General features: G+C 43.6%; 1 protein-coding gene across 14 annotated transcripts in view; it reads left to right on the top strand.

Moving 5' to 3' along the window:
- Nucleotides 1-353: 353 nt before the first annotated feature.
- Nucleotides 354-26680, top strand: part of TCF7L2 (transcription factor 7 like 2) — a 178326-nt gene continuing 151999 nt past the window's right edge. For all 14 annotated transcript variants that reach the window (XM_065638652.1, XM_065638650.1, XM_065638663.1 and 11 more), the window contains exons 1-3: nt 354-1172; nt 1508-1574; nt 1765-1889. In XM_065638652.1, the coding sequence (XP_065494724.1) occupies nt 984-1172; nt 1508-1574; nt 1765-1889 (381 nt within the window). In that variant the 5' untranslated portion in view covers nt 354-983. The remainder of the gene's footprint in view (nt 1173-1507; nt 1575-1764; nt 1890-26680) is intronic.

Raw genomic sequence — 26680 nt, 5'->3', positions numbered from 1 at the left:
GGGGCAGGGGCACTCGTTTGGGTGCTTTTCCCCTCACTTCCCTCGCCCTGCAGCTCAGGGCTACGGTGCACATTTTTTCCTTTTTTTTCTTTTTTTTTTTTTTTTTTTGCACCACCCCCCCCGCCCCCGTTTTGTGTCCCGCCTCCCCCGGCGGCCCCCCCGCAGCCCGCCCCCCTCCCCTCGCCCTCCCGCTCCCATGCCAAAAAGGATCATTGTTAGTTTCCTACTTCCCCCACCCTCCTCCTCCCCCTCCCGCGCCCCAGACCTGTTTATTTATGCAGACGTCACCGGGGAGCCCCCGCCCCCTCCTGCATCTCATTAAGTGCCTGGTGTGTTTCTCGCTCCCTGTCAATAATCCCGGATCCCAGACTTCTCCGTTCCTCCGGATTTCGATCCCCCTTTTTCTATCTGTCAATCAGCGCCGCCTTTGAACTGAAAAGCTCTCAGTCCAACTTCAACTCACTCAAACCCGAGCGGCACAGGCTCCCAATATCCGCGGCGGCTGCCCCCCCGTTACAGCTGACTTCTTGGGTTTGTTTGTTGCATTATTTTTTTTTTTCTCCTACGTCCCCCCCCTCCCCCCGTTATATATTTTTTATTATTATTAATTTTTTCGTGAGTGCGTGCGCGGGTGCGAGTGCGTGCGCGCAGTGCACGCCGACCAGCTCCCTGGAAGAAAGAAAGAGAAAATCCCGAAGAAGGAAAGGAAGAAGCCTAAAGTCACTGGTGCAAAGGAGCAAAGAAGAGACATTTCCCTCCCCTCCTCCTCCCTCTTTTCCCCTCCCCAGGAGGAAAGAGAAGGGGAAAAAAAAGAAACTTTCACCTTGGACTCTTCTTTTTTTGGTGCAAACTTTCCCCCCCTCCCCTCTTCTTTTTTCCTTTTTCCCCCCCATTCCCCTCTTTTTTTTTTTTTTTTTCTTCTTTTTTTTCCCCCCCTTCCCCTTTTTGCAAAATTGCTGCTGGTGGGGTGAGCCAGGAGGAAAATGCCGCAGCTGAACGGCGGTGGAGGGGACGACCTGGGCGCCAACGATGAACTGATCTCTTTCAAAGACGAAGGGGAGCAGGAGGAGAAGATCTCCGAGAACTCCTCGGCGGAGAGGGATTTAGCTGATGTCAAGTCGTCTCTCGTCAATGAATCAGAAACGAATCAAAACAGCTCCTCAGACTCGGAGGTACGGGGGAAGCCCCCGCGGGGCCGTTTCGGGCGGCGGGCGGGGGCCGCGCTGCCCGCCCGGGGCCGCGGCCGGGGCCGGGGGCGCCGCGCCGGGTCCCGCTCCCGCCGGCGCCCAACTTTCCTCCGCGGCACCAACTTGTAACGATGCCTTCTGTTTTGTTCTGTTTGTTTCTCCTTCCAACCCTTCTTCCCCGCACCTTTCCTCTTCTTCTTCGCCTTTTATTCCTCCTCTCCTCCCTCCCCCCCCCCCCCCCAAAAAAAAAAAAAAAAAACAAACACACCCCACCACCCGCATCCCCAACTGCCCCACGCCGACCCCCGGCTCGCTCCCAGGCGGAGCGGCGGCCCCCGCCTCGGTCCGAAACTTTCAGAGATAAATCCCGGGAAAGTTTAGAGGAAGGTGAGTACGGCGGGCCCGGCCGGCTCCGCCGCCCGCCCCGCACCGCCCGCCGCCCCTCCGCCGGGCGCCCGGCTCCTCTTTCTGGGACACTTTCTAAAAAAAGTTTTCCTTCCCCCCTTCTCCTCCCTCCTCTCCCCTCTGTTGCCCCCGTCCTTCCCCGCTCCCGCTCGTGTCTCCCCCGCCATGTTAGCTGCGAAGAGGCAAGATGGAGGGTTGTTTAAGGGCCCACCATACCCGGGTTATCCCTTTATAATGATCCCCGACCTCAGCAGCCCGTATCTGCCCAACGGATCGCTCTCTCCGACGGCGAGAACGGTAAGTGCCTTTTCGTTTGCCCCCTCCTGTCCTCCTCCCCCGGCTGCCGCCGCCGCGCTCCCCGTTGCCCCCGCTCGCCCGGCCCGGCGCCCCCTCCCCCGCGCCGCAAACTTTCCAAACTCCGCGGGCCGCGGCGGGAGGGGGTTTGTTTACACTTCGCCATATTTTTTTTTCCCTTTTCTTTTTGCCTTTTTTTTTTTTTTTCTTTTTACTTTCAGTTTTGTGGGCAGTTTTCTGAAGCCCTCTTAACCTCCCCTGCGAGGGAGCGGTGAGAAAAAAAAAAAAAACAAACAACCAAAACAACAAACCCGAACAGAATCCAAACACTGCCTAATCCAGGCTCAAAACAAAACTGACAATAAATATAAACAATCGGAGCTTGGTTTTTTTTTTTTCTTTTTTCTTTTCCTCTTCTCTTCCTGTTCCCCTTCGTCGTTCCCCTCTCCCCTTCGTTGGGAAAGGGGGTTATTTTCTCCCAGCCGAAGCTGGGATCTCCCTCCAAACTCCTCGTTTTCCATGGTGATCCGTCACCTCCTGCCCTCCGTGGCGGCTGGGCCGGCTCCCCCCTCCCCTTTCCTTCCCTTCCCCCTTAACCCTCTCCTGCCCTCACCCCCCCGCCCGCGGGAGCGGCGAATTTCATTGTGCCCCGCACGGGGCGACGTCCCCTCCCGGCCGCGGGCGCCGCGAGTTGTGTCCGGCCTCAGCGCGGCGGCCCCGCGGCCGGTCCCGAGTTCGCGGCCCGGGCCCGGCGGGGGCTGGAACTCGGTACCGCTGCCCCGGGGGCGGCGGGGGCCCCTCCTCACCTGGGCTGTGCCGCGGGAAGCAGCCCCGAAGCCGCCGTGTCTGCGTGTGTGCCTTGCGGTGCTGGGGGTGGGGAAGGAAAAACCTGCGGGTGAGAGCAAAGCAGAGGGCTGAGTCCGGAAACAAATCGCCTGGCTTAGCTCTAACAACAACAACAATAATCAAACAAGTCGAGCAAAATTCCTCCTGGAAGTATGCTGGTAGAAAAACAATTTGCTGAAAGCGTCCGGTTTTTTGTTGTTGCTTTTTTTGGCCTTTTTTTTTTTTTTTTTAACCCCGGGTTCAGAGGCAGGGGTGTGCTTGTCTGCACGCCTCTGGGTGGAGGTAAAGCAAGTTTTAGCCCAGATCCCAGGAAACTTCGGGGTCTGCCGGTGGGTTTGTAGTCCCAGCTGGTTTTCTGCTCGTAGTGTCATGCACGGTGTGCTCTGCTCTGACATCAGATTTCTCAAATGTCACGTTTTCTTTCTTTTTAAAGAGTTTAAAAAATATTTAGCTAAAATGGCTGAATCCACTGGGACTACAAAATACTGCGTATTCCTACCGATGGGTTTAGCGTTGCCGTTCTGTTTCTTCTGGGTGTTTCTAAATCTGAAGCGTCCCCACCATCGCCGTGTGTGTTTATACACTTTTTTTTTTCCTTGTGGTAATACGAGATAGCGATTTACAATAATAGATCTACTGTTTGGTAGATGTTGAAGCCGTACTAATGACTGAGGGCGTGGACAACTTCAGTGTATCAGATCTACAAGTGTTTTAGAGCATTAAAATATTAAACATCGGGTCAGTCTTGTTTTCACTTAGTAAAACGTCAGTAGACACAGATTAGTAAATGCAGAGTGACAGGGAGGTAGTAAGGAAGGTTTTCTGGCTTTGCATATAGTTGGGGCTGTGGAAGCGTTTTATTTTGGTAGCTTGTAAGGCTCTTCTTGCAAGGAGGTGATTTCTGGGACAGCAGCATAGGGGCAACTGCAGTTTGCAATTGTAATGATTGGGAGGGGAATTCAGGGGCTGAATGCATTATATTTTTCCTTTTGAATACGGTCATCCACATGTATATGGATGATGGTGATAAATTCCAAATTCTATAAGCACCAGTACCCAGATGGCAAACAATCTTTGTTACGGGTCACTTTGTTACAAATTGTGAACCTTTGTATTTTTTTTTTTCTCCTCCTCTTTTTTTACCTTAAATGCATTCCACTGTTCCAAGCGCAGGCTGGTAGGAAGCACACCTCCGCTCTTGTATTCTTTAAGCATTTTTCTTACAGCAGCAACACTTATTTATTTTTTCCTCATTACCTTGATTACAGATCCTTTTTCCCTTAGCATATGAAGATAGGATCCTTCAGCAGTTAGCTTTCCTGGAAGTATTCTTCCTCCCCTTGCTCCCCCACAGTTAAAAAAGGCCTCCATAGGAATGTTTGGTTTGTGTGAAATAAAAGTACTGTACAAAAGATTACAGGTCGTTTTATTGTTGATATAGCAGGTGGCCTGCTTGTGTTATCAGATGGTTTCTGAAAGGATATTTCCACACTCAATAGGCAATATTCTTATTTCCACATCCAGGCTCCAGCATCCTATCTTCTTAACCTTATTCTTTCACATTCCGTATGCTTGTTTGTTTGCCTGACAATTATAGCCAAGAAAAATTAAAGTTGTTTATTTAGGCCTGAGAGCAGAATGTTATAAAGATTCAGCGGGATAGCTGCTGTCTGTCTCACAGTTTTTAGGTGGATTCTAGTGCTCTGCTCTACCAGCTTTCAATTCCAGATGAACTAGATCTTTCTTTTTTTTAAAATACAGATTGAAAAGGTACAGATGATACTGCATAATTATGAATCTTATTTTTATTTATGTAGTTTTTCCTGAAGCCATATTTGTTGAGTTTCAGAGCTTGCAAAGTAAAGAGGTGATGCAAATGAGTAGTAAAATTGTTTTTCCTTTTGCTGTTGTAGAATCTTGAAGGTCTGTGGGTGTGGTTTTTTTTTGTTGTGTGTGTTTGTTTTTTTCTTTTTGTTTTATTTGGGGGTGTAGCGGGATTCTTGTGTTTTGTAAATGTACCTGTAATTGTCTGTTCAAGAGCAAACTCGTGGGCAGCTTTACTGCTACAGGAATGTGAAGAATTATGAAGTATCATAAAATCTGCTTATGATGAATAATGCATTATCTCAAGAATAATGCTTTAAATACTGCAAACTCTTTATAAAGCTTAATAGGAGTAATTTTATTTTTAAAAGTCAAAGATTTTTTTTTCATGTTAGTCTTGCTTTTGGTAGTATACCGCAGATTGCTTTTAAGATTAGATGTGTTTTTTAAGTTAGAGGTCTAGTCAAGTAGTAATGAAGTAATGCATCTGAGAGTGCCAGTGCCATACCTGCACTTGCAGAAGGACTGGGGTAGCTGCTTGTTAGGGAGAATGTTTTAGGAGAATGTTTTCCTTTCAGAGTTGGAAAATAAAGAAGGGGTATATTTAATTTTTACCCTGAATTTAGAGCTTGGTTTAATGTGTTCGGTTAGATGTGTTATGATTTGAGAAAACTCTGCTGGCAGATATTTTTATTGGTGGTATTGCATCTTCTTTTCCCCTGAATTGTTGCTTGCTGAGTGAGACTGTAGGAGTGAGCTTGCATTTAGTCCTGAAGTTTGGGAGCTGGAAACAGCTGTGGTGGAGAGTAGCCACCTTGCCTGGCTTTTACGTTCAGGAAGAAACTTTTTTTCTTTAATTGACTTGAAAAATGGGTGTTTTCCTTTATCTGCTGAGTCAAACAACATAATCCTTCCTAATACAAAAGCTGTAGACCCTGGGGTGCGAAGGGTTAATGGTGGTCCTTTTTTTTTTTCTTCCCTTCAATTGTTTTGACAACACTTTTCAAAGTGTGACATTCCAAGCCCTTGCAATACAATGTAATATTACTGTAATTACACAGGTCATTACATTTTAAATAGAGAACAATAAAATGCTTATCGCACTGAAAAAGAACAGGTGTTCTAGCCCTTCTTTTGGTATTTATGCTAATTGTTTCTCATCTCCTTTGGAAATATTTATTACTGGTGTGTTAAGGTTTCAGTCTCGGTGTGACAATATTAATTCTTTACTAATCTTTATGGTTGAGGTTTAATGTCTGTAGTATGGATTACAGTATTAACATCCACCAATAGTTTAATAACGTAGATACAACTTAGTATGTCAGCACTTTGGTACTTTATGATACATAGCTATTCAATGGAGAGTAAATTATTTGCCTTTTTTTTTTTTAATTGAATGGACATGCTTTTAATAAGGTTTCTGGACTTGGGTAAAAAACCAAGCTTTTAAGTAAGAACTGATGATTTTGTGGTGTAAGTCAAATAGAACCTCCATAAAGAAACTTTCCTCATGCTTAATTAGGTAGATTGCTGAATCACTCTGCTATATCATTAGCATAGCTGGTATACAATGGCAAACAGACTGTGTTTGTTAACTTATTTTCAGTAAAGAAGCTGATTTATTTTTAACTTTTTTTTTTTTTCCTGATAAGATTTCATTGTGGAGCAAATGCTGCATTGCTTAGTCAATCAGCTTCTCTTTAGGGGGCTATGAAAATTAGAGAAAAGTTTCATGTTTCTGGGACCTTGCAAAACAATATAATGCAGTACTGTTACTTGAGTGTACAGGATAATTGCAGGACTGCACTTCATTAAAAATAATATTTGCTTTGGAAATCGAACAATTTTAATAGGTGCAGCAGTGGCTGATCTGTACTAAAAAAAAAAAATACAGTAGATGCCTTTCCAGGTTTTTTGAATGCATTCATACATGGACTGATGATGTTGAGTGTGTATTTTTTTTTATTTTTTTCCTCCTTCCTCTTCGTTTTTTTGTTCAAGCAAATATGTACTCATTTGTCAGCTGAAGATGGAGGGGGGAGAAGGAGTTATGCTGCAGCTTTCACTGGAGCTTGTAAACCAGAATGTAGGTAAAAATATTTTAAATTTGTCCGACTTCTCGTGACTGGGCCCCAAAATCAGATTAAAAAAAATGTGGTGTAGAGAAAAAGGACAGCTGCAGATTTTTTGTGTGGACGTGTGTTTCTGTACCATGACTAAAAACTCTGAGGACCTTTTCCCAGCTGTCTGGGAGTTATGTGGAAGTTGGATTATTGGCAGTTAAGCATGAGACAACCTGGATTTAGCAAATGCTCTCCTACACAGGAAGCAGATGACATTATCCTGGGGGAAGGGAGGAGATCCTGCTCCAGGCACAGCCCGGGGGGGACGCCTGCGCCCCCCAGCAGCCAAAAATGAGGGCTGGCCATAGGCACATGGAAATATCAAAGTGGTCAGGTTGTCGGTTTGGGCTTTTTTTTTTTTTTTTTTTTTTTCTCCGGGTTTTTGGGTGAAATCAGGCACTCTGCTCCTACACTGGGGCTGTCGTGAGTTTTGCTTTGGGGGGGGGTGGTGTTGTTGTGAGGTTTGGGAAGTTTAAAGCTCTGTTCCCCCCGGGCGTCTCCTCAGTACCGCGTCCTGGCAAATATGTAAGTAAGCCTTAAAACTTTGACTTCTAATTGGGCACATTTGTGAAGGAAATGGTTAATTTTACAACCAAAGGCAAACTTGCACCTCGACAGGTCTGCTGAAAGAAATGTGCCACAGTCGTTTGCTGGCAAGCACTGCAGGGTCATAAATCCACGGGGTTTATTTACAGCCTATAACACTTATGAATGTTAAGATATTTGACGCCACGCTGGCCTTATAATATCCAAGGTCCACAGACACTGGCAGTGGGTCAAATTTCTTTCACTAATTATAAGCAATGAGAGATGGAGTGTGTTGCTGGGGGTGGGGGGGAGATATGGAAATCCTCTCTCTCCCCACCCAAAAGCGAAGAATATTTCTGCTCCTCCTCCCAACTGCTGGTTCATGTTTGTGCCTTTTTTTTTTTTTTTTTTAATGTAGGCTCTGAAGTTTATAATTAACGCTTGCAGTGCTGTAAAGGCTGAGCTGTGTGTGACGCGGCCAGGCTGAAGAAGTGTCCTTTACAGAGATCTCAGCAGCATTGGGCAGTGGTTCCTAGATACCGACACAAGCAAACATTTAAAGACAGATGACACCTGGAAACGTCTTATAATTTTCTCACGGACCACTGAGCCAGGGAGAGAAGAAAAAGAAAATGCATCGGGTTTTACGCGAAAGCTGGATGCTTGGCAGTGCATATATTAGACAGTTTTGTGTGTATAAAACCAGGGCCTCTTAAAAAGCAGCAAAAGCTCATGTTAAGGGAAAATATGTGCTGAATGAATCGAGGTGTTGAGGTTAGAGGTGGTTTTTAGGGGAGAAGCCCTGCGTCCTGCTGGAAGGGACAGTCTGGGATGGACGTGTAGGTCAGCGCAGAGGGGCAGGGGGAGATGTGCTGAGGCTGGTGTTTTGGGGGGAGGAACGCTGAGAGGGGGCTGCTGGAGAGTAATTGCAGGACAAAGGAGGGATGTTGGAGCACAAGGGGAAATTGTAGAAACTTGGGGGGAGGAAAGGCCAGTATTTGAATGGCTGGTTGGAGGAGAAGCTTGGGATCTGGGGATTGACTCTTAAGTGTCAAGGTAGTCTGGGGCCCCGGGAGAACCACTGCTTCACTCAGCAAGGCTCGTTATTCTCAGCTCGCTCCCCATTAAACACGCTTTCCTAGAGTGGACAGTCAGATTTGAAGTGCTGCTGTCTTGTCTGTGCTGGGAGGTGTGTGTTTGTTTTAACGAGATACTGTGATTACTCAAATATGCCTCGGTATTACTTTTAACTTTAATTTCTCTAGCAGTTGATTTTGGGTTCCCTGTAGGTGACTGTCGTGCTTGGAGGCTAATTAAGAAAAAGGCAGGGTTACGTGTGTGGTGGAAAGCTACGTTCTTTCGCCCATATGTTTTTCTTCTACGAGCCATGTAAAACCCAACTTAAAAAAAAAAAGGGGGCTGTCAGTTTGGCCATTCCACAGATAGCTGTACAGTTTCGTTGAAGGTTTTATGCATTTCCCTAATCAATGGAGCGCTGTGACTTATTAGCCCCCGGGGACAGATCGGAATCCCCCAGCACCGCGCTGCGAAGCTGGTGTGGTATTGTACCTTTTTAACAGGTTATCAACAAGGATGTTCCCCAGGTTCCCAAGACGCTTCCCACCCCCTCTCCCGCCAGCATCCCCCCCCTCCGATTCTTTCCGGCAAAATCTGTTCAGCCTCGCGCCTTTGTTTTAGGTCGGCTAAACCCTCGACCCTTATTCTTCGTGGGGTCGTGCTCAGGCAACCGGGCAGTGCTGAATGAGTTAAGTCGCTGGCTGAAGTTTGGCTTCATGCAACTAAATTTGAGGCCTGGTAGGCATTAGCAGGGCACAGCACATTTACAGAGCTTAATTAGTACGCGCTGTAATTGTTCATGGTCTGCCAGAAGGAGTAATGTTCAGGAAAAGTGGAGTCGTTCTTCTGCAGTCTTCAGTTTTAAAACGATAAATCACTTGCATATTTGTGCAGTGATTCAAATGGAGCTGAGACCTCTCCATCTCAACATGTGGTAAATTGTAAAGTCAATGAATTGCAGATGTAGGGTACAGCAGATTCTCTAAGAAAATGCAGAATGAATGGGGAAGGGTGATGCTATAAATACGTACTGAGAAGATAACTGGGTTTCTGCTTGCTGTGCCAATTATGATGTACTAAAGATATTAGCAATTTTGTTTTAATGCATTTATTTTAATTTCTTTAAACTAAATATAGGGGTACCACATTACTTCACTTGGTGAGGTTTTTATTAATGCTCCAGAACAATGGGTTTCGTATGGAAATGCGTGTGATAGCTGTATTAATACAAATTAATTCATCGTGGGTAATGTTGTAGCTGTTACTAGAAGAGTTTGTAATGATGAGACGCTTTACAGTGTGGCTGCAGCAGCTTATAGGAGATGTTGTGGTAGAGGATGCCTTTATATTCTAGTTGGGGGAAATGCTGGGATTATTATATATCTTACCATGGCATTTGGTATCTGCCCGTAGCTCCTTCTAACTTCAGAGAGACGTTTTGGGTGCATTAATCCGACAGCCTAGAGCCTATTTTAAAAAAGGAAAACACAAACAAAACTACGCTGTACAGATTGACACCGTAAATGCCGTGTATTGTTTTATTTTGAATGCTGAGAATGTGTGTCACTCTTACTGCTGTGAAATCTTGTCTTCCTTGGGCTTGGTCCAAGATCCATTGAAGTCGGTGGAAAAAAGGCTTCTATTAATAACGAGGGGCTTTGGATCAGGCCCTGTGTGTCTTCAGCCAATGGCCAACTTCTTCAAAAGTGGATAAAGGTATTGAAAAAGCCAAACCTGACTAAATATCGTATTGATATATTGCTGCTTCTGTGTCGTCCTTCGGTCTTGGAAAAAGAAAAATTAGTTATGTTTCCAATGGTACTTTCTCAAATGAGCTCCTGCTTCTGCAGTACCTGACTTCTCCATCCTGGCAGGATCAGGATTTAGTCCGAGGCCGTGTTGCATGTCAATACTGCTTTTCTGATACCAGTAGGTGGATTTGTATGGAAGTTGTAAAAGTTAATGATTGTTCTCTGACTCATATGCTGCTGGTTTCAGCAAAGGAGAAATGATGACAGGAAAATGATAGAAATTGTAGGAGACAAGTAGGCTTTGGTGAGCAGAGAGTGGATTTGCATTGTTTGAAATGCTTTTGCTGCTTGCTGAAGGAAGTGGAGAAGATGGGAGGGCAGCTTCTTTCTGTGGTCGGATGTTTCAAGTACCCAGCTCCTGCGGGTATTCGGCCAGGAAGCGAGGCTGAATTCAGGAGGGACTGTCTGTGATGTTAAAGGTCCTGTAACCATTTTGTTAGTCCTACTGATACAGTTAGTCCCGCCTAACTGTTTTCCCCTCTTGGCAGAACAAGTTTTAACGCCCTAGGCTCCCTGGGAAGTACGATAGCACGCCTAATGGCTACCAAGTACGAACATATAATTGTGCTCGACCAGTATCTCTCTCACAGCTTTGTAGGGCTCTCTAGAGATCTGTGGTGTGAAAGGTGCTATATGCAACAAAATGAGTCCCTGCTTTTTAATTCACGAGTGGTGGTGATGCAGCTGAGACACCAAAAAATTCCAAAAGGAGGATGTGGGAAGTAATAGTTAGAAAATGCCAAACTGAAAATACTGCAAAGGGACTTTCTGGGGAATATGAGAGATTCTTAGATGTTGATACAATAGAAGCAAATCATCCTATTTTAAGAACAGGAAAGATGGAGGAAAAAAAATGTGGGGGGGGTGTACCTCTCTGAGCACATCCAAACTCCCACTGGACTCAGTCACTCCTTAAATAATGATCTGGAAAAGTCTGAGGCTATAGGTTTTTCTATACTGGAGACAAGCCACTACATTGATTTCTGTTTTTAGCTGATGCAAATATTTGATAATGGTTCTGTTGGAACTGCTTTAAACCCTAGCCTGAATAATTTTAACTTGGTTAAACCAGTGAACTGGTTTGGGAGCACACACAGTAAGAGGTTTGCACTGGTTTAATTAGATTTAAGAGATTTATAAAACCAGGGCCACTGCTTTGACATAGACAAGGGCTGGAAGACAGCATATAGATGCTGCATTGATCTACACCCAGGCTGAACAGACTGCTATTGAAATTACGCTATTATAAACGTTTGCCAATATTAAAGAATCCGGGGAAGGTATGACCTTGAGTGAACACATCAGAAGAATAAGATGGCAATCAGTGTTTCTACCTTTGTTTTCTCTGGGACATTGGCAAGGAGGTGTTTTTTTCCCTTTGAAAGGAGTTACAGATTATAGTTGTCTGTCTAGAACTGAAGTTTTTGAGATTTTTATTATTACTAAACAAATGTCTCAGTTTACTTCCGATTCCTGTTATATTTCCCCTATGGGCTTTTTCTTAGTTCTTAAACTGCACCATAAAATGTAGCTTAAAACATGTCTCTGTCAAAAAAAAAAAAAAAAAGAGAGAAAAAAAAAAAGAAAAACTAAAAGAATAAAGGTACTTTACAGGAGCTAGTCACAAACATAACTACTGTACTGGTCACAAAACCGCTGTGTAAAGAATATCCACAGAGCTTATTTTATCTGGATAGCAGCTAAATATCTTTACAATCCCTGGGGTTATTAAAGGCCAAATGCCTGGTATACGTAGTTAGTTTATTTTCCATTGAAATCTGTTGCTCGACTACGGTACTTTAAAGTGCTTTGTTTTTAATTTATTAAATATGAAATTAAATTCCATAAATATGGAATGAAAAAGTGAAAACTAGAGCGTGGGCGTAGCCGGGTGGTTGTAAATGGGAACTGGCGCTGCTGGTGTGCCTGAACACGAGTATTGGACTGGTTACGTGGGCACATCTGTGTATGTGATGTATATTATTCGTGAGCGTATACTTGGTTATCAGGTGTCTATTCAATTTTAATTGACAATATGAGATTCCTGTGGTTACTCTGTGCACAGATTGCCTTGGGGCTCTACAGGGTTTGTGGGAAGAAAAGCCTTGACAAGTTTCCATTAAGCCCTGAATCAGGCAATTGGAAAAGAGGAGAATGAAAGGAGCTGAAAAGAGGAACAACTTGTTAGTGTTGCATTCTGCGCTTGCAAGGAGAAACCTCTTTTAGACAAGAGTGGTTCTCAGGCCAAGAATTTCAAACTCGCGGAGAAACCTGTCCAGAGCACAAAAGTTGTTTGAACGGGGTGCAGAATTGTCACAGTAATTAGAGCAATCTCCGTTTACTGAGTGGCAGCTTTTATAAAGGACAGAGGATAAAGGGTTCAAATTCATCTTTCTCTCTCCGATTCACTTCTGATGAACTGCCTCTGTGTATGTATGTGTATATGAAGGAGTGTGTGTGTGTGGCCACATTTTCAGCTACTTATCATTCGATTGCCCTTGTTCTAAAAGAAGAAGGACTTGGGCTGCTTCTTCCTGCCTCGAATGACGTTTTCAGGCATTTTGTTTTCATATTGGTACTCTGATATATAGAAATAAGAGGATGCTTTGGGGAATACACTTGTGCTCTGCTGGAGGGTGAACCGCAAATATTTCCCAATTTCTCCTCCTATTCGGTCCCACATCTTTTGACTTTTAGGAGCAGTCCCATTACTTTTAATAGGATTACTTGTGGAGGCAAGAAGAGTGAATGAATTAGGCTCAGACCCTTAAAGTTTATCCCCTTGCCACTGCAAGGTCTGTCCAGAGCTACTGAATCTGCTGGAGTTTTGCCATTGCTCTTACTAGGAGAAGGATCAAGCCTGTGGCTTATGTGATACTGGGCCTTGTGAACAAGCCAAATAAAACTGTAAAGATCAGAGTTGTTGCTGTGCGTGATGTAGGAGGGTCTGGAGGCCTTGGTCTGGTCTCCTTTTGGTCAGATGCTGCACAGAGAAAAACGGGAGTGAATGAGCGAGCGAGCAGTGTGGGTGTTCTTGCCCAAGGAAGATGATGTGACTGCTAAATTTCCTGTATGCCTTTACTTTTAAAGAAAATAAAATAATAAGCTCCTTGATTTTTTTTTTTGTTTTCTTTTTTTTTCCTCCACCCATTAATTGTCCTGAGTGCAGAATTAGCCATTTTGATGTCCATTTACTTAGCGATTTAGGCTTTGTGATTGCCTTTTATTTGTTCTCCTTGAAATAATGTATGGTCCCTGCTTTGTAAAGGTTTGGAGGTAGCGACCTTGGCTATTTTACTTAATCATTTTGTCAATGTTATGCTTCTCCCCTTCATTCACCAGCCCATCTGAATGCAGAAGGACAGGAGCCCGTTAGGCTGATGTCTTGTCTCTTGTGTTTCTGTATCGTTTTGCCTTCAAGGCCTGTGGCATGGCCGGTTAGGTGTTGTGTTGGGACCCAACGAGTTTTGTATGTTTAATTCATCCCCCCTTCTTCTCTCCTGGAGACCTGGGATCAGGCAGCATCTGCACCAGGTTCCTATGATATGCAAAAAGGAAGGCCTTGCTGATGATTACAGAAACATCGTTAAAACTAACAAATACTTGTGGCTGTGAAAATTGTAGCTCAGAGGTCATGTGCAGTTTTTGTATACAGATTTACTTCTCCAACTCCACCCCTCTCAATTATTTTCCACTGGATGATGATGAAGAATTTGACTAGATTTTGTTTTAGTAAAAAGCAGATTTTATATATTATATATATATATATATATATATTTTTTTTTTTTTTTTTTTCTCCATGGAGATGGCCCCTAGCATGAAAAAGCTGTGGAAAAATTGCTTGTCTTGGAGTTTGCTTTGCAAAATGCCTGTTGGCATTGAGCAAAGCACACTTCTGTGCACGCATCCTCGGAGCACGCGTTCCCCCTCGTTCGCTTGCCTTGTCTGTGAGCCTGGTGCGTGAATACGTGAGGGCTTTCTGAACATGTAGGAGTCAACTTGTAGGTGCGAGGAGAAGTTGGGAGATGATGATTTTCCTGGCAGTAATGCTGAATTGCTTATGCAGTATTGGAGCATAGAGCCGTGTCTGTGTGTTGGACAATGTCATGGTCAGGTTGAACAATGTCTCCATTTTAGAGGATGCTATTTCATCTCAACCGTTGATGGTTTGCAGACCAGTTGTGATGTCTGCCATCCTAAAAGAGTACCCAGTGTGGTACTAATTGTACCAGGACTAATTGTTGATTAGAATGTACTTGTTCCAAATTATGGACCTCTCTTGAACATGGCTTTCTCAGTCCTATCCCTTGTGCATTATTTTCTCAGCTGGTAATTAATTTCTCAGTCTGGTAATTTGTCAGTAACTGGCATCTCTTCAGTAATGAGTGCTCTGTAGTAATTCTCCATCACTAAGGAGTAATTGCTGGCCCTATAAAGTCACTGATCTCTTTCATGTGCCAGCCGGATAACCTTTCCTGTTACTGTTGTGACCAAGTTATCCATCGCAACAAAGCCTAACTACATCTACAGCTGATGTCCCAGCTGCAGCTTGATACATGGAGAGAAAGGGCTGGAGGAAGCTAATTTTCAGTCGTCGTCGCAAACAGGACCTCATGACAACAGCAGAAGGCTTTTATTTGATTTTTACAGCTATGCGAAACATAGGTCAGCCTAGAAAACCAGCTGTTGAGTTTAGTTGAGGCGGTGATGCAGAGCAGCCAGTGTCTTCTTCTCAGGCTTGCTTTTCTGCCTGGCCTTGTCTTGCTTCTCTGCCTCCCATTGGGGTTGTTTCTGAATGCGATGGTAAGTGCTTTGGAGATGCTTTCCTTCCCAGGAGCGGGTGGTGCAGATACGGCACCGATCCTGCACGTGTGCTGGGCTCATCTCCATGTCACCCCTCCCAAGAACTGTCCTCGGCCCAGCTGGGTCCGTCCATTTGGGCTTGTAGGATTCTGGCCTAATTTTGTCATCCCAAGAGGGAGCTTAGAAAATGTATTTTGGAAACGAAATGTTTGGTGAAGTGGGGAGGAGGCTAAAGAGAATACTGGGAAGATGGTGTGAGTGAGAAGCAAAAGTTTTAAATTTATACTCCCTGCTATTGCTCTGGTTTGTGGATCTAAGCAGAAAACCAGTGGTTTTTGGAAATCTTGCGAGTTGCCTGTCAGCATCTGCACATGCCTAAATACCTTTTAAATTTGTTTTTGTTTTTCCTGTTCCTTGAACGTGTTAGCTAGTGCCACAAGGAATGAGCTGAATTCTCACTCCTTCCCCCCCGCTTGCTGTTGGAATTGTTTGTTGAATTCCAATTACGGGACTTGTTAAACACCTGTACAAACCCACAGCCATTGTTAAGGGAATAATTTGAGGACAATGGGGTTAACGCAGGTGTACGTAAGTGCAGAATTTGGATTGCAAAGTCTCTTTATTACTCTGTGTGCATAAGAAAGAGAAGGAAAGAATTCAGCTTAATTCTCAGATCCCAGACATAATTTGTAGGGCAAGCATTTGGAAGAAGGGTAAGTGGGGAGGGGAAGAAATGTCTGAACATGTTCAGACATGGCACTGAACACCCATGAGATGGAAAGTTAAAAGGAAATAAACACTACACTCCTCTTTCCTCCCTACCTCACCCTCATACCACTTTCATGGAGTCACTTTTCAAGGTATAGCTGCATGAAGCTGGTTGGTAATGATCTTGCACACTGGTTGCCTTCAGAGTGATCACAGCTAAACCTGAATGTTTGCATGGAACTGAAGTATTGGGACACTGTGCTGGTTTGTGGTGCCAGCAATCACCAACCCCAGTTGCACACAGATACAATCAGTAAGTTGCATTAGATGTGTGTTCACGTGGGTATGCTCTGTTTGGTAGGAGCAAAATCAAGGGAGTGGGGCTGTTTGACTCTCAAGATTTCTTTTCTCTGAAGCTGAACGTGTGTGTGGTCTCCAAAGGTGACCTGCTGTCTCATGCCACCAGGGTAACCCTCTTAAGATGGTAAGAACATCCGTAAAAGCCAAGAGGATGAAGTCCTAGAGTCTATAGGACATCTCCTTCTGATATTCTGTTATGTTGATACGGAGAGTTACGGTTTTATGTAACTTAATGAATATCGAGCAATGGGTTATCTTCCTGTGGGGTAATTCCAGTGAGGGCTAAAAGAGGTTCATGCAGAATGAAAGCCAAGATCCATGTCCCTGCTGTCACAAGTGGTTATAAATTGAGATTGGTTTCTCTTGCAGTTTCATCTTTCTTTGGTTTATTTCCTACTCATGGGAGTTCCTCTAGGCAAGGATCAAACTTTCTGCATTATCTTAAGTACTCTGTGCATCTGGGGTACAAGAAACTAATAAATAGGAATAATTATTAGTGTTTAGATAAACATTCAGATCAGTTTATCCTTTCAGTGATTTGCCTGTTAGAACTAATCTTGACTGCTACAAATAGGTTTGGTATTTGGCATTTCAGTTTATGTAGGAGGGGCGAAAAAGGCTGTTGCCTGTGAAATGGTTCAGAAGTTACTTGCTGTGCTTTTTCAATGAGTAATAGCTCAGCTGAGTAACATGATGGGAGTCTAAGATATGGACCTGTTTGATCAAGAGAGAATTGGGTAGATCCCCATCTTGGTCATGCACTAATGTAATTGTGCTCAGAGGAGGACTAGTTATCTTCCAAACACTGTCAGGCAACCTGGCTTGTACTGGAGAAACAATCAGGGCTCTTTAATATATGTTAACTTCAAGTTATGGAAATAAATGTTTCTCACTGATTTGAGGCTATCCAGAAGGTGGCTAAAATAGTCTTTCAATGAGGTATCATGGGTTGGTCACTGGAGACAGGTATTTTTCTCTTTAGTGGGTAGTGTGACCTTCTGCCGAAGAGTGTAGTTGCACTAAGATAATGAGTAGAGATTTGTCCTAAAACTAAGTAGATTAACCTTCTCAGTTGCAAACTGTTGAGTTGATCTTGTTTCTGGCAGGTGACGTAAGTTAGTGGTTATAGTGGTTCTTTGCGGTTGTGTGAATTTCATTTAAACAAATGAAAATTTATGGGTGAAAGACTTAATTTCCTCCCTCTACCTGGATTTTTTTTTTTTGAGTGTATATACACTGAACTAATGGAACATGAAAGTGGCATTGGTATGATTTTTCCACATGGTGTTTGCCAGTGTAGATTGCATTAGTGTCTATTGTTTTGTTGCTGCATTAGTAGCATTTTGTGCCTACCTTAGAAATTTGTATTGTTCAGGCTGTTCCATACTATGTACAGTCACTGCAGTATATGTTGTGTTTAGTTTGTTGGATAGCAGCTATATGGAGTAGATCATCTTGGAGTTCACTGGAGGCCCCTTCTGTACAACTAAATAACCTCTTTCTGCTAAGCTAGTAAAAATTGTTTCTTTACTGGGGATGCTTGAACAGGGAAGATGGGCAGTGCCTGGCATCTTGTTCTCTCTGATTCCAACAAAGACTCAGGTCCAGAATTAGCTGATTCTAACTCACGTTCAAGGCCAAAACCAGGGGAATGTGGCCGTGTGATGAATGATCCTACCGTGCTGAAAAAAGCCAAGAAGTGATGTCCTATTAGGTGACGAAGCCACAGGAGCAGTTAACATCTGGTGTCATTTGAATGCTATTACAACTTGAAGGAGCATTGCCCACCCAGAGTCCCAGACTTCAGATTTCATTTATGCTTCTGTGCCTGCAAAACCTGACAAGCAGAGCGCTTCATCCAAGAATTGCAGTAGAAATAGTTGGTTTTAACCAAACGAGCCCATCAATGTAGTCAAAAGTACCAAAATCTTGGAGAAGTTAAAAATGGGAGAGGAATTCCATCTGAACTAAAATGAAACTGACTTTCTGTAGTGGTTTTGGAGGGCTTAACAGCTACAAATTTATTAAGATATGATTAGCTACTTTTCAGGATAACTGTTCATTTTTTAACATAAAACTCTCTTTAAAAGTCTCAATACATGTTTGCAGATGTTATACAAGTAGCACTGCAAAACTGTGCTGTAAGCTTTGAAAATAATTAAATGGATCTGATTACAAACCAGGGGTTTGGTGCAGAAATCTGGTAGATTAATACCTGTTATATATATAAACATAATAATATATTAATATCTCTATAACACTCAACATCTATAGTCTATATAACACCAACATCTATATAATATATTAGTACCTATAACATATACATACATATGTGTGTGCCTACAGATATTTAATACGTATGTATGCATATATATAAATTTTTTTCTGCAACTTTGAGGTCATGGCAACATTTGAGAATCAAGTGCCTGATTTATTTTCTTGCCATTTGGAGGATCTCTTACGGGAGGGCCTGTCTATCTGTATGTGAGAACAGCACTGCCATTAGGTGCTCTGCTCAGCGGTCACCCGTTGTATGAACACACCATGTGGTTTCTTCTAAGTCACCTGGTGTTAGGCAATTTAAAGACAGGCCTTGCAGCTTTGCTTGGCGATCTAAAGCCGTGGACATGGCTCGATGACCTGGTAGTGGTGTTCTCCTGGGTCGCTGTTGTGAAGGCTGCTGCTTTTGTGGGAGAGCAGGGGCATTTCTTAGAGAGCTCTCTTCACGTGGGTTTTTCTGAATCCGTGGTAAGCTGGGCTGTACTCCTCCAAAGACCTGTCAGCTGCAGAGCTGCCGTCAAGATGTGATCCACTGACATCTGGAGCTCTACAAGTAGTGGGTGAGCTCCTGAGACTCATGTCGTGCACAGAGGCAAGCGAACTGTGTTTTGGTGCCGGCTGGTGTGATAACATCTCTGTGATGGCAAGGCCATGTAGAACTGTCAGTGCGATGATTGCATGTGCTGTGTCCTCGTGATGGTTCACCGTGGTCCTTGCTGGGAAGATCCTGCTCGAGTCTCAGGCATACTCCTTGACATTGTTCCTCGAACAAACAAGAGCCTTGAAGCCAAACCGCTCATGTCCTGGCTATGTCCTGCTCCGAGGGAAGGCTCATGCCCAGAGAGGATCACCCAACGCTGGGGCACTGGGCTGCTCTGCAGGATGAGGTTGAAGCTCAAGTCACAGCTGTAACCCTTTATAAAAGATCCTGATGAGAGTTTGGGCCCATGATATTTAAATATGCCTGTGGTAATATAATCAGCTGCCACCCACTACTCAGCTTCTAAGTTGATCCTAAAATAACCTTTGGTAGCATGACACATGTGAAGCTTCCCTCCCCTCCCCTTTAATCTCCTGTACGCAGCCCCAGTGTAGTGTTTATATGACAGTCATAAGGAAGGCTCTGTAGGTGTATCCAGGCCTTTTATGAGAGCATGACACGACATCAGTTTCTACATTTATCTCCCTGCTCCTTGACATTCTTGTCTCTGCTGTGCTTTCAGTTTTGACATGAAGAAAAGTGATGTGGAGCTGCCCTGTCTCGTCGACAGGGTGTGAGCTTCCACTTTCCCAACTTGCTGAGTGCTCAGTGTCCTTTGTGAGGACACATGATTTGGACTTTCCCTCTTCTCTCTCCGTTCCCCTACTGATATTTCACAAGAATAACAAACCACCAATGGATGTTAATGGCTCCATGCATGGGGGTGGGTGGATGGGGGTGTGTGTGTATATATGTGTATATATATGTGTATACATATATATATATATATATATATATATATATATATATATATATAGATATATAGATATATATATATATATATATATATGTAGACTGTCTGGTTGCTGAGAAGATTTTATTGGCATAAATTTGAAATATTTACAAGTGGCAAATTCACCGGTGAGATTATGCAGACCAGACTAAATGAGCTCTGAAGGGCATTTATAACACCTTCAGACAACCAGCCTTTTCGTTCATAGCGAAGGGGTTTTTATGCATGTGTGTGCATGCATATATATATAGAGACATATATATTTAAAATGTAGGTATGTATCTATGCCTTTTTTCTTTCTCTGAAATACAGAAGTAGCATTAATATTTCTGCTGCTGGCTGTCCATAAAACACAGCAATCCTGGCGTGATAGGGAAGCTGTTGTGCAACTGCAGTATGGAGATGAGTGTAATTAAATCTGTGTTTGTAAAGCGACATTCCTAGATGGTGGGTGAGGCCCCCCTGAAGCTCCTGAGGGACTGTAGGTAGCGGTGGGGTTTCTCAGGTGCTTCGCCAGGGTTTGGTGGTTGTGGTGGAATGCAGCTTCTTGGGCCAACCGTGGTAATGCTTCAGACTCGCAGTGCTCACAGACGGCACGCAAGAAATATAACTTAAAATCCTTGGTTTTCTTTGGCCAACAGCTCGAGAGGGAAGAGGAGAAGGGGAGGAGGGTGGAAGAGTGGAGAGCAGGAAAATGCCCTTTTGTAGTAGATTTAAACAAAACAACATCCAAGAAACACTGGTGGTTTGAAAGCTGTTTGGAGGGTTTGTGTGTTAGAAGTAGTCCCAGCTGAGAGACATTGCTGAGCAGAGTTCAAGCAAGGAGGCCAAAGGTCCAGCATAAATATAGTTTGTCAGATTGTTGCTGAAATAAATGAACATTATTCAGTGGAATAATCATAACTACGTATATCGCATAAACACAGTCATTGAGTGATGCTACAAAATACTTAATGGCTTGTAGTCATTGTGCCTTTGGACCTGGAAGGAAAAGGGTGTGATCCTGTTCCAATTATAATCAATGAGCCTTGGTATTGATCTACAGGAGACTTCGTGAATGTGGGGAGTGGGGATGGATGATATGGATTAACGGCTGGGGGAATAAGTCATCGATGAACTATTCTGATTATTTAGCTTTCATGGTAGCATAGCACTTGGTGCTCAGTTGCTTTGTGATTTTTAATGTATTGTCTTAAATCCAAATGAATGTTTAACGAGGCTGCGCCTAGTAATTTTACAAGTAGCCTTAGGAATTCATTCATTATGTAAAAGCGTTTTGCACAAGAGCTGAACTGCTAGGAGAGGTGGAGAGAAGGTAGGGCAGCCTGTCGAAGAGGACACCTCGCTTGGCAGAGGGAGAAGGATGACTTTCCTTGTCCGTAATCCGACTTGCTTTTTAATGTCTTTTTATTGGCTAATCAATGTACAATAGGAATCCATTCCCTGGTCAACTTAAGCACCACTTAATTGAGAAATAAATGATAAACCCATTATGCTTTGCTAGTAGAGAACATTTCAGGGTGATTATGGATGCTCTGCTAAATTTTTTGGCATCCCCTGAGTGAGACTAATCGTCTTCCCTCAGGGCGGCTCCACAAGCTTGGGTCACATCCTGGCCTTGATGAAGCCAATGGGAGTTTTCCTATGGATTTTTTTTTTAATAATTATTCTAAAGAGGGCCAATGTGTACTTGTGTTTGTTCTGCTTTCTCCTGAAAGTGAGGACCTACTCTGACCGCTGTGCCTGTTTGGTCAGCTCTTGGCCAAGGCTCTTTGCACAGCGATACGGATGTTCTCCATGTCTCCGAATCGAGTCCCTCTGTGCTGGAAGGCTACTCTGTTGGGAGCTCTGCCGGGGGATGGCTGTACCAGCAAAACCTCAAAGCCGTGATGGTTCTCGGGCTGGTCCAGTGCCCTGTGCTATTCCCAAGCAGGCTGACCTGAGCTCAGCCGCCACGGGAGAGCGGTTCTAGCACAGCGATCCACGCAGCTCTGGGACAGGGCCCTGACTGCTCAGAAAAGCTGCATTTTTTTTTTCTTCAGATCCAGGCTCTTGCCAGGGTGGTGCGTGCCCTTCAGCAGCAGCCAGCGGAGTTAGCAGTCGCAGTGGGTACCCGTGAGCCCGTTAATGAGGAGCTGGACGAGGGAGCGCCGCGTTAGGCAGGAGCCAGGGCAAGCTTTGTTTAATCGGCTTCTCAAGCCCAGTCTCTGGCTACGACAACGGATTTGCAACAGAAGCCGTCAGGGCAAGCTAGGAGACAAAAGCCCGAGGATGTATTATTCTGCTTGGCTTTGAGGCTTTGCGCTGGCTGCTAGTGATAGCTGAGACTTATTAAATTAAAGGAAAAAAAAAAAAAAAAAGGCACTTATTAGGTGCTCTGCTCAGTTCCTGCTCATGGCATGGACTTTTGGCTGTGCTGATCCCAGTGCTGCGTGTGAGGAACTGTCAGCACCATCGCCCTTTATGCCAGGACGTCAACCCGACACCTGTGCTCCACGGCTGGAGCTGAGCCTGCTTGGTGATGGAGCAGGAAGTCTCCTCTTTGAGGGATCATGACCTGGGAAAGTTCTCCCTGTTTTGGAAGAAAGAGTAGATCTAAAGCATTTGAGAAACTTTCCACTTGTCTTCATAATTTCTTGGATGCTGGTGATTTTTCCTGGTACTATTTGAGCTTTGCCTGTGTGGGACTTGCAGTCTTCATTTGCTTTTGCAGCTATGTTGACGATGAGGGGATTGTATTGCTCTTATTTCTACCCTGCTCAGCCCCGTGCTAGGGGAACAGGCTGTATGCGATTTATAAATAAATATTTATTATTTTGAGTGATGACTGAGGGAGAGGGTATTTCCTGGCTGTGAATGACTGGCTGGAAGAGTTGGAATCCTCCAGCTCTGGGGTGCCAGGCAATGCCCAAACCTAGAAGTCATTATTACATTTTTTTTTTGCTGTCACCCCTGCCCTTCTCTCCTGTGCAAACCTGTGCCTTGTTCCCATGCCAGCTTGACAAAAATAAACATGCTGTTAAAATTGCTAACGTCCCCCAGCCCCCACCATGCAATTAAGTGGCTGGTTTGCACAAGGACACGAGTAGGTTGGTGGCCTTGTTGCAGATAAGGGTGACGAGGGTCTGGCCTGGAGACATTGCCCCATACCCACAGCTGTCAGTGGGACAGGAGTAACGGTTGCAAAATTGGGTCCCAATTCTTGCCACAGCCTTGTCTGCTGCCACCTCTTCCCTGCACAGCCCGCCCGGGTCAGGCGCTGGGAGCGTGGTGGAGACGCTGTGTTCTCCTCCTGCCCATTAATCTGCTGAGTGTTTGGGGCACCGGGTTTTCTTTCATTGTAGCGTGACAGGCACAAATCACCAGATGATGGGCTTGTGTGGGAATTGATGTCTTTTGAGTGGTTTTGGAGTTTTTGATTGGGTGCTCCCGAGATGCTGGGAAGCCCTCCAAGGGAATGACCTGTGGGACTGATGCCAACTGTACTTTCAGAAGTGACCCAAGACACTTGGAGCCATTCCCGGTGTTCAGAATTATATTGAAACACCAGCATGATGAAAAAAATAAATGTAGAATTGCTAAATGTATGTGGTCCAAAGATTGTGCGAGCTGTCATAACTCTGCTTCGAAAAAACCCAAAAAACAAAAAAACAACATAAAAACCCCAAGGGTCCTCTTGTGTTTTACTTCAGCTGAGCATCAGGCCATAATGAGTTTGATTTGTCTCCATATATAAGCCATGCATTAGAATAAATTAAAAAAAAAAGATGAAAATGAAAGAAGTACTTGTAATTTTCTGGGGGACACACACAAAGGGCAGTGATGGTATCCGATTTGAATTTTAGTGTAGAGATCCAGAATGATGTTTTCCAGATTCCAGTAAGGTTTTAGTCCCTCTGCTTTCTCTCTGTGCAGAATTTCCCCTTGCCACCTCTAGAAGGAGAATATTTTATATACCATTACTTTAATTACTTTTTGATCTGAACTTAATCATCTTCTTTTACAATGTTTAGGTTAAAGAGGTTTTTATGGTGTTCTAGTATTGGCTTTGAAAACCTTTAGTCACTGATATCTTTGTTGCTCATTAAGTACATTTTAAATTTTAAATGAAGACTTCTATCTAAATGTTGGTTTCTTTCGGTGGAGATATTTTTCTAATTATGAAAAGACTTCCTACATTTTCAGCCAGCTAGCTGGATTTTTCAGTTAAATGATGTACGGCAACTAGTTTTGCATGTTAGTATATCATTTGAGACAAGATGATTCTGTGGAAAATCTGTTAGAAAGTGATTTTTATTTCTGTTCCTCTGTAATAGAAAGTATAAGAGAAAAACTAGCCAAGGCATTGATCACATTCATAGTTAATAGTATAGATACTGATGTATATCGCTGTTTGAAATTATCAATGCTTTTTCCCAGATAACTTCATGCTTGTAAAGGGACCTGAAAAATATGAATGTGGGATTAAATTCACTTGTCCCTAAGAAAAGAATGTTTATTTTAACTTGAAACAGGCTTTCTTGAACAGATTTGGAGAGGCAAATTATATCTGGTCTAATTGGCAATATCAGCTCTCTGAGAAATGCATGATATTTTCAAACTCAGAATGCATGGTTTTGCCTGCAAATATTTTTGAATGTTATTATGTGAGCTGAAGCATTTCACTAAAAATTGAGACTTGTGGATGTTTTTCTCCTATCTCTCCTAATATATCTAAATCTGAAGCTTTCTCTATTGGTGGCTGCTCAAGATGAGAAGCTCAGGGCTTCATCTTCAGCATTCTGTAGAGGCCTCTGCCAATGCTGATGGGTTTGTGGATGTGTCACCCACCAGAAAAAAATACTCTAATTTCTGCATCCCTCTGGAAAATCTCAGACTTGCCTCTGAGTTTGTGTGGCTGCAAAGCCGGGGTAGCTCGCACCTGCCCCTCAGGTTTGGAATTTGGGAATCGTTGTGAGGCTTGTATATGTGTGTGAAAGGTGTTTCCAAAATGCTGCTGATGTTTTGGGGTAACCCCCAGCCCTTGAGCACTTTGCCATTAGCTGTGGTGTAGCAGAAGGCAGAGAAACCTGCACCCCAGGGCAATGAGATGGTTTTGTGTCAATCGAGTTCCAGCTTTTTTTTTTTTTGCTTTTTTTTTTTTTTTTTTTTTTGGGTAAGTATTTGTTGATTGAAATTGAAGAATTGTAAGCACAATTCATCTTAGCGTACAGAGAGCAGCGGGTGCGAGCAGCGCTGACTGGGACCAGACATTGACATACGGGCCGTCATCAAACTAATTGTTGTTTGAATTACCTGTTATGATCCGATGACAAATCTGCTTCGCTCCTGCCACTGGAGCAGAAAATGTAGCTTGAATTGGCGTGATGTTAGCAAGTGTAAACTGTACTTCAACAAGATGGATAAACCCAATTATGGGGCAGACCTGTAGAGAGAAAATCCATTTAAATCTCGTAATGTTAAGCAGAGCTGTGTTTAATTCATTTGGACCAATTTGCGAATGATATATGAGTGTTGGTGAACATTAGTCAAAGGGAGAAGGGCTGGGGAAAGAGATGCAGTGCTCCGGCAGGATGGCAGAGGAGAGCTGCACCGTCTCAGCGCTTAGTGCTAATGGCTGGGGAAGGCTAAAGTGACAAAAAGATGTACTAACTGCTCGTACGAGAACAGCCCAGTGTAAATGAACCAATAAGAGAAACATATGGAGCAGAAAGAAGGTGTAGTATTTTTCTTAAAACTATTGATCTCTCCAATTGACAAGGAAATATGTGTATAAATTGAAAGCAGCATTTTGGGTTGTGCGTGTGGGGTTTTTTTTGGTGGTTTTCTTTTTTTTTTTTTTTTTTTTTTTTTTGTTTGGTTTTAAATGACTGACATGGTAAGCGTGGTGGATTTTTTTTTTTTTAAATTATTTTTTCCCCAGCTTCTTGGGCTTTTAAAAAGATGTGTCAAAACAGAAGGGAGGGGGCAAGATTTTTTGGTTTGTTTTTTACTATTTTTTCATGCACAAAGGGTGGGGATTGATCACTCACTCGTGGTTGTTAGTGCTGTGATTTCTTTGTGGGATGTATTTAATGTGTGCTTATTCAGAGGTTTTCCAGCTACGGCTTTCCTTATTTTAAAAGAAAATTTAGCACCACATTGTGCAGGCAGATTGACTGATGTATTCCAGAGGATGCGGATGTCGGACAATAATGGCCTAAGAGGCTGTCACTGCTTATTTACTGGTTTAATACCTAAAATGTGTGTTCTAGGCAGTTGTCAAATGCTGAGGAAGATGCAGGCGAACACTCTTATGAAGGAATGGCTTTGGCAAGACGGAGGGGTTTGAACAGTGAATGTACTTGGCTGTTTGTGGTCTTCCATGGGTTCCAGCAAAGCTAACCCACACGCACATGTTTTGTCTCCTTCTGGGCAAAAAAAAAAAAAAAAAAAAAAAAAATCATATTTTCTTGTGTTACTCACTTAAGCCACATTCCACAAAACTTAAAGCAGAGCGTGAAGTGGCGGCGTTCCTATTTGCGTCCCTCCTGGCCTGTGCGCACCTTGCTGCGCGTCCGCTCGCCTCCCTCGCATCGCTGCTCCACCCTTGCAGCTCCTGGCGGGAAATAACATGGAGAAGGGCACCTGTCCCAAGGTACGCGTCACTAAGTTTGGCTTTCGTGGTCAGTTAGTCCTTTTGTGGCATTTGTAGAGGCTGCTAAAGCTGGAGTGAAACACCCAGCTGCTGATGTGTAGAATTCAGGAAATCTTCGGTAGCTCCTTGTTTCTGGTACACCTGAAAGCTCTCTGTGGTAAAAAAAGTGATTCTGCAGGACTTTAATTAAAGTACAGGGAAAAGAGATGATCTTCATTTTCAGTTGTCTATACTTCAAACCATATTAATTTTGGAAGGCATGATCTCACTTTGATATCTGTTCTATTTAAGCTATGAAAAATAT

This window comes from Caloenas nicobarica, chromosome 7 (assembly GCF_036013445.1).
Source record: "Caloenas nicobarica isolate bCalNic1 chromosome 7, bCalNic1.hap1, whole genome shotgun sequence".
Lineage (NCBI taxonomy): Eukaryota > Metazoa > Chordata > Aves > Columbiformes > Columbidae > Caloenas > Caloenas nicobarica.
Note: the sequence above shows the minus strand (reverse complement) of the source record. Positions and strands in the feature narration are given on the sequence as shown.